The sequence below is a fragment of the Salmo trutta genome, unplaced genomic scaffold (assembly GCF_901001165.1).
Source record: "Salmo trutta unplaced genomic scaffold, fSalTru1.1, whole genome shotgun sequence".
NCBI lineage: Eukaryota > Metazoa > Chordata > Actinopteri > Salmoniformes > Salmonidae > Salmo > Salmo trutta.
The window spans coordinates 63,315-80,330 of record NW_021822777.1 but is presented as its reverse complement, the minus strand read 5'-3'; the positions used below and the strand labels follow the sequence as shown (position 1 = coordinate 80,330).

Below are 17,016 nucleotides of genomic sequence, written 5' to 3'. Positions count from 1 at the left end.
TGTAGCCAGACAGTAGGCTGGGTGTAGCCAGACAGTAGGCTGGGTGTAGCCAGACTCCAGGCTGGGTGTAGCCAGACAGTAGGCTGGGTGTAGCCAGACTCCAGGCTGGGTGTAGCCAGACTCTAGGCTGGGTGTAGCCAGACAGTAGGCTGGGTGTAGCCAGACAGTAGGCTGGGTGTAGCCAGACTCCAGGCTGGGTGTAGCCAGACAGTAGGCTGGGTGTAGCCAGACTCTAGGCTGGGTGTAGCCAGACAGTAGGCTGGGTGTAGCCAGACAGTAGGCTGGGTGTAGCCAGACTCCAGGCTGGGTGTAGCCAGACAGTAGGCTGGGTGTAGCCAGACTCCAGGCTGGGTGTAGCTGGGGGTCTAGTGATGCTCACCAACGCTTCTTTCTCACTGCCAACATGCTCTCTCTCCTCTTCACCTTTATTTACCTTCCTCTGCTGTCCTGTGGTACAGCTCGTCACCTGGACACTGTGTGTTTCTGTGGTGTGTCTGTGGTGTCTGGGGGTGTCTGTGGTGCCTGTGGGTGTCTGGGGTTGTCTGTGGTGTCTGGGGTGTCTGTGGTGCCTGGGGGTGTCTGTGGTGTCTAGGGGTGTCTGGGGGTGTCTGTGGTGTCTAGGGGTGTCTGGGGGTGTATGTGGTGTCTGGGGGTGTCTGTGGTGTCTGGGGGTGTCTAGGGGTGTCTGTAGTGTCTGGGGGTGTCTGTAGTGTCTGGGGGTGTCTGCGGTGTCTGGGGTGTCTGTGGTGTCTCTATGGTAATGAATTGTGTGTATCTGTGGAGATTTTGAAAGTGTCTCACCTATTTTTCCTTGGTGTTGTGTGTTTGTGTGGTACATACGTACGTGTGTGTGTGTGTGTGTGTGTGTGTGTGTGTGTGTGTGTGTGTGTGTGTGTGTGTGTGTGTGTGTGTGTGTGTGTAGGATCTCACGGCCATCGGAGTGACCAAACCAGGCCATCGAAAGAAGATGACATCAGAGATCAACAAACTCATCGTCACCGAGTGGCTCTCTGACCAGAAACCTGTTAGTAACTGACCTGAGACCTGTTAGTAACTGACCTGAGACCTGTTAGTAACTGTCCTGAGACCTGTTAGTAACTGACCTGTTAGTAACTGACCTGAGACCTGTTAGTAACTGACCTGAGACCTGTTAGTAACTGACCTGGGAACTGTTAGTAACTGACCTGAGACCTGTTAGTAACTGACCTGTTAGTAACTGACCTGAGACCTGTTAGTAACTGACCTGTTAGTAACTGACCTGTTAGTAACTGACCTGAGACCTGTTAGTAATTGACCTGAGACCTGTTAGTAACTGACCTGAGACCTGTTAGTAACTGACCTGGGATCTGTTAGTAACTGACCTGTTAGTAACTGACCTGGGACCTGTTAGTAACTGACCTGTTAGTAACTGACCTGAGACCTGTTAGTAACTGACCTGAGACCTGTTAGTAACTGACCTGAGACCTGTTAGTAACTGACCTGTTAGTAACTGACCTGAGACCTGTTAGTAACTGACCTGAGACCTGTTAGTAACTGACCTGTTAGTAACCTGCCGTTAGTACGACCTGAGACCTTTAGTACTACCTGAGACCTGTGTAGAACTCTGACCTGTTAGTAACTGACCTGAGACCTGTTAGTAACTGACCTGTTAGTAACTGACCTGAGACCTGTTAGTAACTGACCTGTTAGTAACTGACCTGGGACCTGTTAGTAACTGACCTGTTAGTAACTGACCTGAGACCTGTTAGTAACTGACCTGAGACCTGTTAGTAACTGACCTGAGACCTGTTAGTAACTGACCTGTTAGTAACTGACCTGAGACCTGTTAGTAACTGACCTGTTAGTAACTGACCTGAGACCTGTTGTAACTGACCTGTTTAGTAACTGACCTGAGACCTGTTAGTAGACTGACCCTGTTACTGACCTGAGACCTGTTAGTAACTGACCTGAGACCTGTTAGTAACTGACCTGAGACCTGTTAGTAACTGACCTGTTAGTAACTGACCTGAGACCTGTTAGTAACTGACCTGAGACCTGTTAGTAACTGACCTGAGACCTGTTAGTAACTGACCTGTTAGTAACTGACCTGGGACCTGTTAGTAACTGACCTGTTAGTAACTGACCTGAGACCTGTTAGTAACTGACCTGAGACCTGTTAGTAACTGACCTGGGACCTGTTAGTAACTGACCTGAGACCTGTTAGTAACTGACCTGTTAGTAACTGACCTGTTAGTAACTGACCTGAGACCTGTTAGTAACTGACCTGTACTAACTATTGTTTTTGTGTGTGTGTGTGTCTCTGCTTGTGTGTGTGTGTGTGTGTGTGTGTGTGTGTGTGTGTGTGTGTGTGTGTGTGTGTGTGTGTGTGTGTGTGTGTGTGTGTGTGTGTGTGTGTGTGTGTGTGTGTGTAGGCCAGTCTGGCAGAGTGGTTGTCAGCGATAGGGCTGAGTCAGTACCAGCAGGTTCTGGTGCAAAACGGATATGAAAACATCGACTTCATCACAGATATCACCTGGGAAGACCTGCAAGAGATAGGCATTATCAAGCTGGGTAGGACACACACACACACACACACACACACACACACACACACACACACACACACACACACACACACACACACACACACCCACGCACACGCACACGAGTTTAAAGGCAGAAGCAAAGGCAGCTGAATGTATCCCGTCGATGTTAAAATGACCACCTGTCGTCTGAATTCCTCCGATCACTTGAAAACAGAATATCAACAGGAGAGTGGATGTAGCAATCCCAGAATGCCCCTCTCCTGAACTCTGTTACTAACCTCCCCTGATCAAACCAACCAGTCTGTTACTAACCTCCCCTGATCAAACCAACCCGTCTCCTGAACTCTGTTACTAATCTCCCCTGATCAAACCAACCTGTCTGTTACTAACCTCCCCTGATCAAACCAACCTGTCTGTTACTAACCTCCCCTGATCAAACCAACCTGTCTGTTACTAACCTCCCCTGATCAAACCAACCTGTCTGTTACTAACCTCCCCTGATCAAACCAACCTGTCTGTTACTAACCTCCCCTGATCAAACCAACCTGTCTGTTACTAACCTCCCCTGATCAAACCAACCTGTCTGTTACTAACCTCCCCTGATCAAACCAACCTGTCTGTTACTAACCTCCCCTGATCAACCAACCTGTCTGTTACTAACCTCCCCTGATCAAACCAACCTGTCTGTTACTAACCTCCCCTGATCAAACCAACCTGTCTCCTGAACTCACTTGTTGGGTCATGTGAAGGAAATGCTGTAATCACCCCTCAGACACATCTGGCTAAGTGGATGGTTCACTATTGTCTAGACATGTACATGAAATACAATAGATTGCTGTAATCACCCCCCATTTCCCTAATACAATAGATTGCTGTAATCACCCCCCGTCTCCCTAATACAATAGATGACTGTAATCACCCCCCGTCTCCCTAATACAATAGATTGCTGTAATCACCCCCCGTCTCCCTAATACAATAGATTGCTGTAATCACCCCCCAACTCCCTAATACAATAGATTCCTGTAATCACCCCCCAACTCCCTAATACAATAGATTGCTGTAATCACCCCCCATTTCCCTAATACAATAGATTGCTGTAACACCCCCCGTCTCCCTAATACAATAGATTCCTGTAATCACCCCCCGTCTCCCTAATACAATAGATTGCTGTAATCACCCCCCATTTCCCTAATACAATAGATTGCTGTAATCACCCCCCGTCTCCCTAATACAATAGATGGCTGTAATCACCCCCCATCTCCCTAATACAATAGATGGCTGTAATCACCCCCCGTCTCCCTAATACAATAGATTGCTGTAATCACCCCCCGTCTCCCTAATACAATAGATTGCTGTAATCACCCCCCGTCTCCCTAATACAATAGATTGCTGTAATCACCCCCCCGTCTCCCTAATACAATAGATTGCTGTAATCACCCACAGACACATGGCTAATTTGATTGGCCATGTAATCATCTGGCAAAGTGGAGTCTTTTGTTTAAACATGTAGCTAGCTAGCTAGCTAGCTAAACAATGAACCATAATCCCAAACCCATACAGTAAAAACTGATTGTCATAGTTATGCATGAAATGCTGTAGTATGAATCTGCAGGTAGCTAAAGTTAACCAACTAGGTTCAATGTTAGCTAGCTAGCTAACATTAGGCTATAACTACCAATGACAATTTATTTCTGGGATACTAATAATATTACTACACAGATCATACATGTAATGTTAGCTAGCGAGCCAGCAAGCTAACGCTTCCTAGCTAGCGAGCCAGCAAGCTAACGTTTCACTAGCTAGCGAGCCGAACAGTACACTTTAACTTGCAATGAAAATTACTTTCTGATTTAAAAAAAAATCATGAATGTTATAATATCTGAAAATGTAGCTAGACTCTTACCCCTAAACATGGATGAACACTTGTTTTGATCCGTTGTGTCAAGTCACTCCGTGTTCACACTGGCCGTGTCCAGAAAGTAGTTGATATTTGTCGTTAGATCGCCCTGCTAAATTCAGGGCAACGATGTTGTTGAGAGTAGTTGCAACACCTTTTTGCAGTTCTCCGTGGCTTAACGTTTATATCTTTCAACAACAACAACATTAAAAGCTGCTGTAGCAAGTACACCGAGCAGCTCATGTTATAGACAGAAGCATGCTACAATGGCAGACCAATCACGAACTCATCTCTCAGCATGTCCAGCCCACTCATTATCTCAGCCAATCATGGGCTAGCGGGAAGGTTCCTTCCTTTTTCCCCGTGGCTGAAACCAACTAGGCTCGTAATTTGACCATTTTTGTATTCATATTTACAGACGGTATACAAGTTTGTTATTAAGGCACAGGAAAGTTCACATGTTCCAGAAGGCATTTCTACAAAAAAAATAACATTTTGATCATTAATAAATAAATAAAAAACATTAAAATGCCTCTCCTGTGAAGTAGTGACGTGCCACATTGCGCTTCCTGAAATGACTCACTTATATTAAACTGTTCAATACATATTATACATTAGACACCTTATAATATTATCTCATATCATATCTTGTTGTGGTTTGTCCCCACTAGGCCACCAGAAGAAGCTGATGCTAGCTGTGAAGCGATTGGCTGAGATGCAGCGTGGCTCTGAGGGGCGGAGCTCTACTAGGAAGAAGCCTCCACCAATCACACAGCAGCAGGAAGTGATGTCCACGGAGAACGTGCCCCCTGACAACGGTGAGGTCACAATATAATCAGATAAAAGTATTTCACAGTTCGAAAATGAGGAAATTAAAAAACAAACTCCAATTTGGGATTATTTGGTGACCCGGCGCTGGTTAAATAGTGGGCAGAACACAAGCTGGGGTTATTTTGACCCCGGCCATTTGGGTTGCGTGAATAACCCAACATGTTAGGTTGTTGGGATTAACCAAACGTGGGTTAATTTACCCATCCGTCAGGTTGACCCAGCAGCTGGCTCTTTTTGAAATGTAATAAAATGTATGTTATTTTCAGGAGGTGTGACCTATTATTAAGGGTGTGGCTTTGATATAGTTATTTTTGGCTACCCATGAGAGTAAATGTCATTCCTGTTCATCACGTTAAGTTTTTGCAGTGCAAATTTCAATTTAACTTTCAATTGAACAATTTAACTTCAATTTAACTCAATTTAACTGAATATTTTGCGCATTACATATTCAAATGTAAAATTCAAAACACGGTTATTTACATATCTCAACATTGAGACGTTGAGATATGTAATATTTACAGGAAGTCAGACATTCGTGTAAGCCTCATTAAATCGACGAAAGTGTCCAACCTTAACATGTGATGACAATACAACATTTACATTACTTCCCTGTAGCTCAGTTGGTAGAGCATGGTGTTTACAACACCAGGGTTGTGGGTTCGATTCCCACGGGGGGCCAGCACAGAAAAAAATGTATGATATGTATGAAATTGTATGAAATGTATGCATTCACTGCTGTAAGTCGCTCTGGATAAGAGCGTCTGCTAAATTACTAAAATGTAAATGTACAATACAACAGAACTGATTAACCGGAGTGGCATTTACTATCACGAGTGGCCAAAAATAACTATCTGAAAGCCACTGGGTCATAGCTCAATAACCCAGCATCAATAACCCAGCAGTTGTTTTGTGTAGCCAGGTCGTTATGTCAGATATCTCTCTTCATCTCCCTCATCTCCGTCTATCTCTCTTCATCTCCCTCATCTCTCAATCTCAATCTCTCCATCTCTCTCTCTCAATGTCTCTCCATCTCCCTCCATCTCTCTCCATCTCTGTCCATCTCTCTCCATGCCTCTCTATCTCTCCATCTCTCTCGATCTCTCCATGCCTCTCCATCTCCCTCAATCTCTCTCCATCTCCCTCAATCTCTCTTCATCTCCCTCAATCTCTCTCCATCTCCCTCCATCATATGTAATATATCTCTCCATCATATGTAATCCATCTCTCCATCATATGTAATCCATCTCTCCATCATATGTAATATATCTCTCCATCATATGTAATATATCTCTCCATCATATGTAATATATCTCTCCATCATATGTAATCCATCTCTCCATCATATGTAATATATCTCTCCATCATATGTAATATATCTCTCCATCATATGTAATCCATCTCTCCATCATATGTAATCCATCTCTCCATCATATGTAATATATCTCTCCATCATATGTAATCCATATGTAATATATCTCTCCATCATATGTAATCCATCTCTTCATCTCTCTCCAGAAGTCGTCACGTCTCCCAAGTTGTGCACCTTCCAGGACAGCGAGTTGAGCCCCGAGCTGCAGACGGCCCTGATCCAACCTAGCACAGAGGTCAAGGGTCAGAGGACCCGCAGCCTGAGCAAGGACCCCGACGATGGAGGAGGGTCAGGGGTTAGAGGAGGAGGAGGAGGAGGAGTGCCCCCTAAGAAGGAAGCTCGGACCATGAGGCAGACCAGCCAGGGGAGCCAGAGGGGCAGCGCCTCATCCAAACCTCGCCCACCCTCCCACGCTCACTCAATGCCGGCACCCCCTTACACTCCCCCTCACACCCCTACCAAGAAACCCCTGCATTCCTCCACCTCAGCCCCGGGCCCCTCGCCGCAGGCTAAACCTAAATCCTCCCCACAGCTAATACAAGGAGAGAGGCCTGGCTCACCCCGCTCTCACCCGCAGTCCACTACACATCGCGGACTCCCAACACCCAGACTCAGGGCCCAGCCTGGTCCTCAGCCCAGCACCAACCCACACCTACTCCCCAATCTCAGCCTACAGCCCAGCCGATGGAGGAAGAGGAGAAGGAGAGAGAGAAGAGAGAGAGAGAAGGAGAGAGAGAAGGAGAGAGAGAAGGAGAGCATCCTCCAGCAGCAGTCCAGCCCCCAGGTGTCTGTTCCCCTCCTGTGCCTGCCTCCTGAGGTTGAGGGGGGAGACGAGGGAGAGATGGGTGAGGCGAGTGACGCCCTCCTTAAGAAGCGAGCTCACAGTCTGAACCGCTACGCTGGGTCTGACGGGGAGCGGGAGGAGAAGGGAGGTGGAGGTGGAGGGGCGGGGACAGGAGTTGCCCCTCCAGGGAGGCTAGCAGACGGCGGTACAGGTAAATACGCCACGGTGGCGACTCACCGGGTCAGCCGCAGCCACTCCGTACGTAACCAGGACAAGAACGTCAACCGCGGCCAATCACAGTCCATCGCCCTGCGGCCCAAGAAGAAAGGCCCTCCCCCTCCGCCTCCCAAACGCTCCAGCTCAGCGATCTCGAACTCCAACCTCGCCGACACGCACACGCCGACGTACACACACGCGGTGGACGGGCTGCTCGGCGTACCTTACAATCCCCAGCGGCGGGCCAGCGACCTGGGCGTATCCGTGGAGACGGCCATCGTGGATACGGGGAGCGCGGGCAGCGTGAGGAGCATTGCGGCCATGTTGGAAATGTCCTCCATCGGGGGCGGGGCCAAGGGCGTGGCTACACAGAGAAACTTCCTACAGGTAAAGGGGGAGGGGGGGTGTGTTTCAAAACTCTCTCTGTCACTCTGTCTCTCTCTCTGTCTCTCTCTCTCTCTCTCTGTCTCTCTCTCTTTCTCTCTCTCTGTCTCTCTCTCTGTCACTCTCTGTCACTTTACCCTGCCTTCATGTACATATCTACCTCAAATACCTTATTATTATCTATCCTGATGTCTAGTCACATTGATCTGGTACTGGTACTTCCTGTATATAGCTCCACATTGATCTGGTACTTCCTGTATATAGCTCCACATTGATCTGGTACTTCCTGTATATAGCTCCACATTGATCTGGTACTCCCTGTATGTAGCTCCACATTGATCTGGTACTTCCTGTATATAGCTCCACATTGATCTGGTACTTCCTGTATATAGCTCCACATTGATCTGGTACTTCCTGTATATAGCTCCACATTGATCTGGTACTTCCTGTATATAGCTCCACATTGATCTGGTACTTCCTGTATATAGCTCCACATTGATCTGGTACTTCCTGTATATAGCTCCACATTGATCTGGTACTCCCTGTATATAGCTCCACATTGATCTGGTACTCCCTGTATATAGCTCCACATTGATCTGGTACTTCCTGTATATAGCTCCACGTTGATCTGGTACTTCCTGTATATACCTCCACATTGATCTGTTACTTCCTGTATATAGCTCCACATTGATCTGATACTTCCTGTATATAGCTCCACATTGATCTGGTACTTCCTGTATATAGATCCACATTGATCTGGTACTCCCTGTATATAGCTCCTCATTGATCTGGTACTTCCTGTATATAGCTCCACATTGATCTGGTACTCCCTGTATATAGCTCCACATTGATCTGGTACTTCCTGTATATAGCTCCACATTGATCTGGTACTCCCTGTATATAGCTCCACATTGATCTGGTACTTCCTGTATATAGCTCCACATTGATCTGGTACTTCCTGTATATAGCTCCACATTGATCTGGTACTCCCTGTATATAGCTCCACATTGATCTGGTACTGGTACTTCCTGTATATAGCTCCACATTGATCTGGTACTGGTACTTCCTGTATATAGCTCCACATTGATCTGGTACTGGTACTCCCTGTATATAGCTCCACATTGATCTGGTACTCCCTGTATATAGCTCCACATTGATCTGGTACTTCCTGTATATAGCTCCACATTGATCTGGTACTTCCTGTATATAGATCCACATTGATCTGGTACTTCGTGTAGCTCCATTTGTGTGTATTTTATTGATGTTACCATTTTATTTTTATTGATAATCTCTGCATCGTTGGGAGAGGCTCATCAGTCAGCATTTCACTGTAAAATCTACGCAGTCGTATTTGGAGCATGTGAGACAAATAAAAATGTGATTTGATTTGATTTGTAAGCAGCGGGATGCCATTGGTCTGGACGGAGAGGTGGTGAACCGTCGTAGAACCATCAGTGGTCCGGTTACTGAGCTGGTCGCTGCGGCTAGGAGGGGGGACAGACCTACCCCCGCGCCCCTGTCTACCGCACCCCAACCCTCTCCTCCTCGCCCTTCTACGCCCCAGCTGCCTGCCTCCCCTCGCTCCCCTTCCTCCCCTCACCCCTCGTCTCCTCACACACCATCTTCCGGTAGTTCGGCTGAGAACCTTCCGTTTGCTGCCGAGAGGAAACAGACCATGAAGAGGCAGAGAGGAGAGGGAGAAGGAGAAACAGAGGTGAGCTATACATTTTTATGAATTTGTATGAAAACACTGAGATATAGTGTCTGTACATGAAAAATGATTAAAAACATTTTTTTGGGGGGGGGAGGGTGGGTCAAAAAAATCTAATCTTGTCATTAATAAACTGTGTTGTTATGTTTGTCTCCAGGGCGACGGTGATGGAGACGGTCTCCATGGAGACGGCGTGTTCTCCCTCCCCCGGGATGAGCTGTCCCGGGTCGACGCCACGGCAACCCTGAAACGGCGTCCCCGTTGCAACAAGCCTCACCCCAACGGGTCCCGTTTCACCCTGACAGAGTCTTCCACCGTCAAGCGCCGTCCCAAGAGCAGAGACAAGGAGCCAGAGGGTTTTCAGAGAGCGGCATCGCAGACATCACCGGGACCTCCAACACGTGGGCCGTTAACACCGGGGCCTCCAACGCCGGGGCCGTTAACACCGGGGCCGCCAACGCCGGGGCTGTTACCGGGCCGGAGCCGGGGCCAGCCTTACCGTACGAGAACGGCACCGCCATCGTTAAACGCCGGCCGGTGTATGAGATGGGAGAGGAGGAGGAGCCTAGTCCGATCCAGGCTACGCCTCCTCTCAGGGACAGCTCAGACCTGGGAGGACCAGGGCTGGTGGCGGGGGGAGAAGGGGGAGGAGCGGTGACCCCTGTGAGGAAACCCAAACCCCCTGTCTCCCCCAAACCTGTCCTGGCTCAGATGAGGAGACACTCGTCCTCTAGAAGAGTCCCCCTGCCCGGACCAGGCAGCCCAGGTACCGTCCTGCACTGTGATTTACTAGCATGTAATACTGATGCTCAGCTCTCAATGTCAAGTTCTCACCTATAGGTCTGTCTGTCGGCTAATCTCTCTATCTCTCTCTCTCTCTCTCTCTCTCTCTCTCTCTCTCTCTCTCTCTCTCTCTCTCTCTCTCTCTCTCTCTCTCTTCTCTCTCTCTCTCTCTCTCTCTCTCCTCTCTCTCTCCTCTTCCCTCTCCCCCCCCTCCTCCTCTCTCCCTCTCTCTCTCTCTCTCTCTCTCTCTTCCTCTCTCCCTCCCTCTTCTCTCTCCTTCTCTTATCTCTTCCATCCTCCTTCTATTTCCTCTCCAGTTGAAACAAGAAGATTCCTCCCCCAGTCTCCCCCAAACCGGCTCCTCCCCCCACAGCCCCTAAACCAACCAAAACCCTCCAACTCTATAACCACACCCCACCTCGCCCCCCCCTCCTCCTCTCCTCGTCCTCCTCCCCCAACCCTACAGCCAAACCCCCCACCCCACCCGCCCAGAGTCCCCACACCCCCCCTCACCCCCCAGAGTCCCCACACCCCCCTCACCCCAACCCCTCCACCTATCAACCCCACCGCTCCTCCATCGGGGGGCGTGTCCGTGGACATGGGGACGGCGGCGGCGGTCGCCGTGGTGATGTCAGAGGCGGAGTCTGTGCATCAGAAGCTGGAGGAGACGAGCGCGTCATTGGCTGCTGCCTTAAAGGCTGTCGAGGACAAGATACGAGAGGAACAGGAGTGAGTTACTGCACACACACACACACACACACACACACACACACAAATCAATACTGGATGCACATTATCCACAATGCTAATCAAAATTGAATATACATTATCCACAATGCTAATCAATATTGAATATACATTATCCCCAATGCTAATCAATATTGGATGCACATTATTCCCAATGCTAATCAATGTTGGATATACATTATCCCCAATGCTAATCAATATTGGATACACATTATCCACAATGCTGATCAATATTAGATACACATTATCCCCAATGCTGATCATTATTAGATATACATTATCCCCAATGCTAATCAATATTGAATACACATTATCTACAATGCTGATCAATATTAGATACACATTATCCCCAATGCTAATCAATATTGAATACACATTATCTACAATGCTGATCAATATTAGATACACATTATCCCCAATGCTAATCAATATTGAATACACATTATCCCCAATGCTAATCAATATTGGATGCACATTATTCCCAATGCTAATCAATGTTGGATATACATTATCCCCAATGCTAATCAATATTGGATACACATTATCCACAATGCTGATCAATATTAGATACACATTATCCCCAATGCTGATCATTATTAGATATACATTATCCCCAATGCTAATCAATATTGAATACACATTATCTACAATGCTGATCAATATTAGATACACATTATCCCCAATGCTAATCAATATTGAATACACATTATCTACAATGCTGATCAATATTAGATACACATTATCCCCAATGCTAATCAATATTGAATACACATTATCCCCAATGCTAATCAATATTAGAGACACATTATCCCCAATGCTAATCAATATTGAATATACATTATCCCCAATGCTAATCAATATTAGATACACATTATCCCCAATGCTAATCAATATTAGATACACATTATCCCCAATGCTAATCAATATTGAATATACATTATCCCCAATGCTAATCAATATTAGATACACATTATCCCCAATGCTAATCAATATTAGATACACATTATCCCCAATGCTGATCAATATTGGAGACACATTATCCCCAATGCTAATCAATATTGAATATACATTATCCCCAATGCTAATCAATATTAGATACACATTATCCCCAATGCTAATCAATATTAGATACACATTATCCCCAATGCTAATCAATATTAGATATACATTATCCCCAATGCTGATCAATATTGGAGACACATTATCCCCAATGCTAATCAATATTGAATATACATTATCCCCAATGCTGATCAATATTGGAGACACATTATCCCCAATGCTAATCAATATTAGATACACATTATCCCCAATGCTGATCAATATTGGAGACACATTATCCCCAATGCTAATCAATATTGAATATACATTATCCCCAATGCTAATCAATATTAGATACACATTATCCCCAATGCTAATCAATATTAGATACACATTATCCCCAATGCTATCAATATTAGATACACATTATCCCCAATGCTGATCAATATTGGAGACACTTATCCCCAATGCTAATCAATATGAATATACATTATCCCCAATGCTATCAATATTAGAAAACACATTATCCCAATGCTAATCAATACTAGATACACATTATCCCCAATGCTAATCAATATTAGATACACATTATCCCCAATGCTGATCAATATTGGAGACACATTATCCCCAATGCTAATCAATATTGAATATACATTATCCCCAATGCTGATCAATATTGGAGACACATTATCCCCAATGCTAATCAATATTGGAGACACATTATCCCCAATGCTGATCAATATTAGAAACACATTATCCCCAATGTTAATCAATATTGGATACACATTATCCCCAATGCTGATCAATATTGGAGACACATTATCCCCAATGCTAATCAATATTGAATATACATTATCCCCAATGCTGATCAATATTGGAGACACATTATCCCCAATGTTAATCAATATTGGATACACATTATCCCCAATGCTGATCAATATTGGATACACATTATCCCCAATGCTAATCAATATTGGATACACATTATCCCCAATGCTAATCAGTGAAAACATCTTTTAAATTCGCTGCTCTGTTGTTTGTTTACAGCAGGTAATTTCATAGTGGAAGTGTCACAGGAACTCTGGTATTGTTACATCACCTCATGTTCTAGAATAAAAGGCTTTTTAACATGGCTACGTTCTAAGAACGTAGCCAAACTCTCTTGATAGATGGCTCTGCTTCTTGCTATAGAATCAGCCTCTGTCAACAACAACAACTCGGATGTTCTGGTTTTCAGGGGAAATGGAAAGAGGGCCTGTGACGCTACTTCCTCTTTTGGACGTTAACAAGGAAACCTCCATCTTAACTCCTCCTCCTCCACATTTACTGGATTGGTTGAAAAGCGCAGAAAAGAACCTCCCCCAACATTTTTTAAATTCTAGTTTCAGACCAATATGTAGGGGGATCTAGTTCCAGACCAGTATGTAGGGGGATCTAGTTCCAGACCAGTATGTAGAGGGATCTAGTTTCAGACCAGTATGTAGAGGGATCTAGTTTCAGACCAGTATGTAGGGGGATCTAGTTTCAGACCAGTATGTAGGGATCTAGTTTCAGACCAGTATGTAGGGGGATCTAGTTTCAGACCAGTATGTAGGGGATCTAGTTTCAGACCAGTATGTAGGGGATCTAGTTTCAGACCAGTATGTAGGGGATCTAGTTTCAGACCAGTATGTAGGGGGATCTAGTTTCAGACCAGTATGTAGGGGATCTAGTTTCAGACCAGTATGTAGGGGGATCTAGTTCCAGACCAGTATGTAGGGGGATCTAGTTTCAGACCAGTATGTAGGGGATCTAGTTTCAGACCAGTATGTAGGGGATCTAGTTCCAGACCAGTATGTAGGGGATCTAGTTTCAGACCAGTATGTAGGGGGATCTAGTTTCAGACCAGTATGTAGAGGGATCTAGTTTCAGACCAGTATGTAGAGGATTAGTTTCAGACCAGTATGTAGGGGATCTAGTTTCAGACCCAGTATGTAGGGGGGATCTAGTTCCAGACCAGTATGTAGGGGATCTAGTTTCAGACCCAGTATGTAGGGGGATCTAGTTTCAGACAGTATGTAGGGGATCTAGTTCAGACCAGTATGTAGGGGGATCTAGTTTCAGACCAGTATGTAGGGGATCTAGTTTCAGACCAGTATGTAGGGGATCTAGTTTTCAGACCAGTATGTAGGGGGATCTAGTTTCAGACCAGTATGTAGGGGGATTAGTTTCAGACCCAGTATGTAGGGGGGATCTAGTTTCAGACCAGTATGTAGGGGATCTAGTTTCAGACCAGTATGTAGGGGGATCTAAGTTTCAGACCAGTATGTAGGGGGATCTAGTTTCAGACCAGTATGTAGGGGATCTAGTTTCAGACCAGTATGTAGGGGATCTAGTTTCAGACCAGTATGTAGGGGATCTAGTTTCAGACCAGTATGTAGGGGATCTAGTTTCAGACCAGTATGTAGGGGATCTAGTTTCAGACCAGTATGTAGGGGATCTAGTTTCAGACCAGTATGTAGGGGGTCTAGTTTCAGACCAGTATGTAGGGGGATCTAGTTTCAGACCAGTATGTAGGGGATCTAGTTTCAGACCAGAATGTAGGGGGATCTAGTTTCAGACCAGTATGTAGGGGGATCTAGTTTCAGACCAGTATGTAGGGGGATCTAGTTTCAGACCAGTATGTAGGGGATCTAGTTTCAGACCAGTATGTAGGGGGATCTAGTTTCAGACCAGTATGTAGGGGGATCTAGTTTCAGACCAGTATGTAGGGGATCTAGTTTCAGACCAGTATGTAGGGGGATCTAGTTTCAGACCAGTATGTAGGGGGATCTAGTTCCAGACCAGTATGTAGGGGGATCTAGTTCCAGACCAGTATGTAGGGGGTCTAGTTTCAGACCAGTATGTAGAGGATCTAGTTCAGACCAGTATGTAGGGGGATCTAGTTTCAGACCAGTATGTAGGGGGATCTAGTTCCAGACCAGTATGTAGGGGGATCTAGTTTCAGACCAGTATGTAGGGGATCTAGTTTCAGACCAGTATGTAGGGGATCTAGTTTCAGACCAGTATGTAGGGGATCTAGTTTCAGACCAGTATGTAGAGGATCTAGTTTCAGACCAGTATGTAGGGGATCTAGTTTCAGACCAGTATGTAGGGGGATCTAGTTCCAGACCAGTATGTAGGGGATCTAGTTTCAGACCAGTATGTAGGGGATCTAGTTTCAGACCAGTATGTAGGGGATCTAGTTTCAGACCAGTATGTAGGGGACACCTGCTACATTTGGTTACTATAGAATATAATAATTTGAAATGCTGTACAATTAAAACAGATAAAGACAGTATACCAAACAGACGCATTATCCTCACAATGCTTCGTTTTGTGTGTGTGTGTGTGTGTGTGTGTATATGTGTCCGTCCGTCCGTCCGTCCATCTCTTTGTGTGTGTGTGTGTGTGTTTAGTTGGGTTGCGGAGGAGAAGACGACGGTCAGTATCCTTGACGACATCGGCAGCATGTTCGACGACCTGGCCGACCAGCTGGACGCCATGTTGGAGTAACCGTGACGACAGCTGGCCGTCCCGTGGCAACGCAGCACGCCTCAGGACTTCCTCCTTCCCTCCGCAGGCACAACGCTCCTCTCCAGCTCCTCTCTCTCTCTCTCCTCCTCTGTCTGCTCTCTCCACTAAAGGACAGAGGACCACTCCGTTACAGAGAGGAGAGGAGAGAACTCTTACCCACAAGGCCGTGATGCTAAGCTGTCCTGTCACTGCTTAGCGAACAGTTACAGCCCATGTGATGAATTGTAGTTATGTGATGGTACATTGTCGGCGAAGAGCGTTTATATTTACAGAAAACAGGCTCTCTCTGAGAGAGAGTCATGCATAAGTTCAGTCATTATAAATATATATATATATAAAATATAAACATATAGATATGATTTGATGTGTTGGGTTTTCTCTGTTGAAAATGGTGACGCTGTTGTGATGTTTATGAAATCGCTGGAACTTTAAATGTGACCAAAATGTAACTCTGCTCCTGAAGTGTGTGTGTTCTGGAATAGTGTGTGTTCTGGAATAGTGTGTGTTCTGGAATAGTGAGTGTTCTGGAATAGTGAGTGTTCTGGAATCGTGAGTGTTCTGGAATCGTGAGTGTTCTGGAATAGTGAGTGTTCTGGAATCGTGAGTGTTCTGGAATCGTGAGTGTTCTGGAATCGTGAGTGTTCTGGAATCGTGAGTGTTCTGGAATCGTCAGTGTTCTGGACGGCTGGTTGGAAGTAAAAAAAGGGCTTCGGGAATGGCAGAACTTCTGTACAAGCCCCGCCTCCAGGAGGCCAGATTCCGATGTTCTTCTCGCCTGCTTCCATAACTCACAGCCTCCCCTGTTATTCACACAGCCTCCCCTGTTATTCACACAGCCTCCCCTGTTATTCACACAGCACAGTGTGAGTCTGGGTTTAGGGCTCAGGGGGGTCAAGGGGTCAGTAACTCACAGCCTCCCCTGTTATTCACACAGCACAGTGTGAGTCTGGGTTTAGGGCTCAGGGGGGTCAAGGGGTCAAGGGTTCTAGAGGTTAAGCACCACGTTGCCTCTACCGCACAATAGAGAAAAGTATAGTTTAGGTTTACTTAGCGTGGTTACGGGCTGATTGAATCGGAACGAAGGGCTCTGTTCAGTCTGGAAAGCTGAAGTGTTACAGATGGCGTGACAGAGATTTAAAATGGTCATTTCCCCCCATTGAGACGACATAACAGAGT

The 17,016-nt window shown here is 46.0% G+C and overlaps 2 protein-coding genes across 2 annotated transcripts in view; both read left to right on the top strand.

The window, feature by feature from the left end:
- caskin1 (CASK interacting protein 1) overlaps nucleotides 1-7,259 on the top strand; it is a gene marked incomplete at both ends in the record, with an annotated part of 62,786 nt that extends 55,527 nt beyond the window's left edge. The window contains 4 exon segments of the mRNA XM_029745339.1: nucleotides 923-1,024; nucleotides 2,412-2,550; nucleotides 5,094-5,240; nucleotides 6,769-7,259. Coding sequence (XP_029601199.1) covers nucleotides 923-1,024; nucleotides 2,412-2,550; nucleotides 5,094-5,240; nucleotides 6,769-7,259 — 879 coding nt within the window.
- An 85-nt stretch (nucleotides 7,260-7,344) lies between these two features.
- LOC115184383 (caskin-1-like) lies at nucleotides 7,345-10,478 on the top strand. The gene is made up of 3 exons (XM_029745335.1): nucleotides 7,345-8,009; nucleotides 9,409-9,720; nucleotides 9,875-10,478. The coding sequence occupies exons 1-3, from the start codon at nucleotides 7,464-7,466 to the stop codon at nucleotides 10,373-10,375; spliced, it is 1,359 nt and encodes a 452-aa protein (XP_029601195.1). The 5' UTR covers nucleotides 7,345-7,463; the 3' UTR covers nucleotides 10,376-10,478.
- Nucleotides 10,479-17,016: the final 6,538 nt, after the last annotated feature.

Excerpts from the sequence above, each read along its gene's own strand:
- LOC115184383 (XM_029745335.1), top strand. The coding sequence starts at position 7,464 with ATGGGTGAGGCGAGTGACGCCCTCCTTAAGAAGCGAGCTCACAGTCTG. Across the intron at positions 8,010-9,408 it reads CACAGAGAAACTTCCTACAG|CGGGATGCCATTGGTCTGGA; the intron begins GTAAAGGGGGAG and ends ATTTGTAAGCAG. Across the intron at positions 9,721-9,874 it reads AGGGAGAAGGAGAAACAGAG|GGCGACGGTGATGGAGACGG; the intron begins GTGAGCTATACA and ends GTTTGTCTCCAG.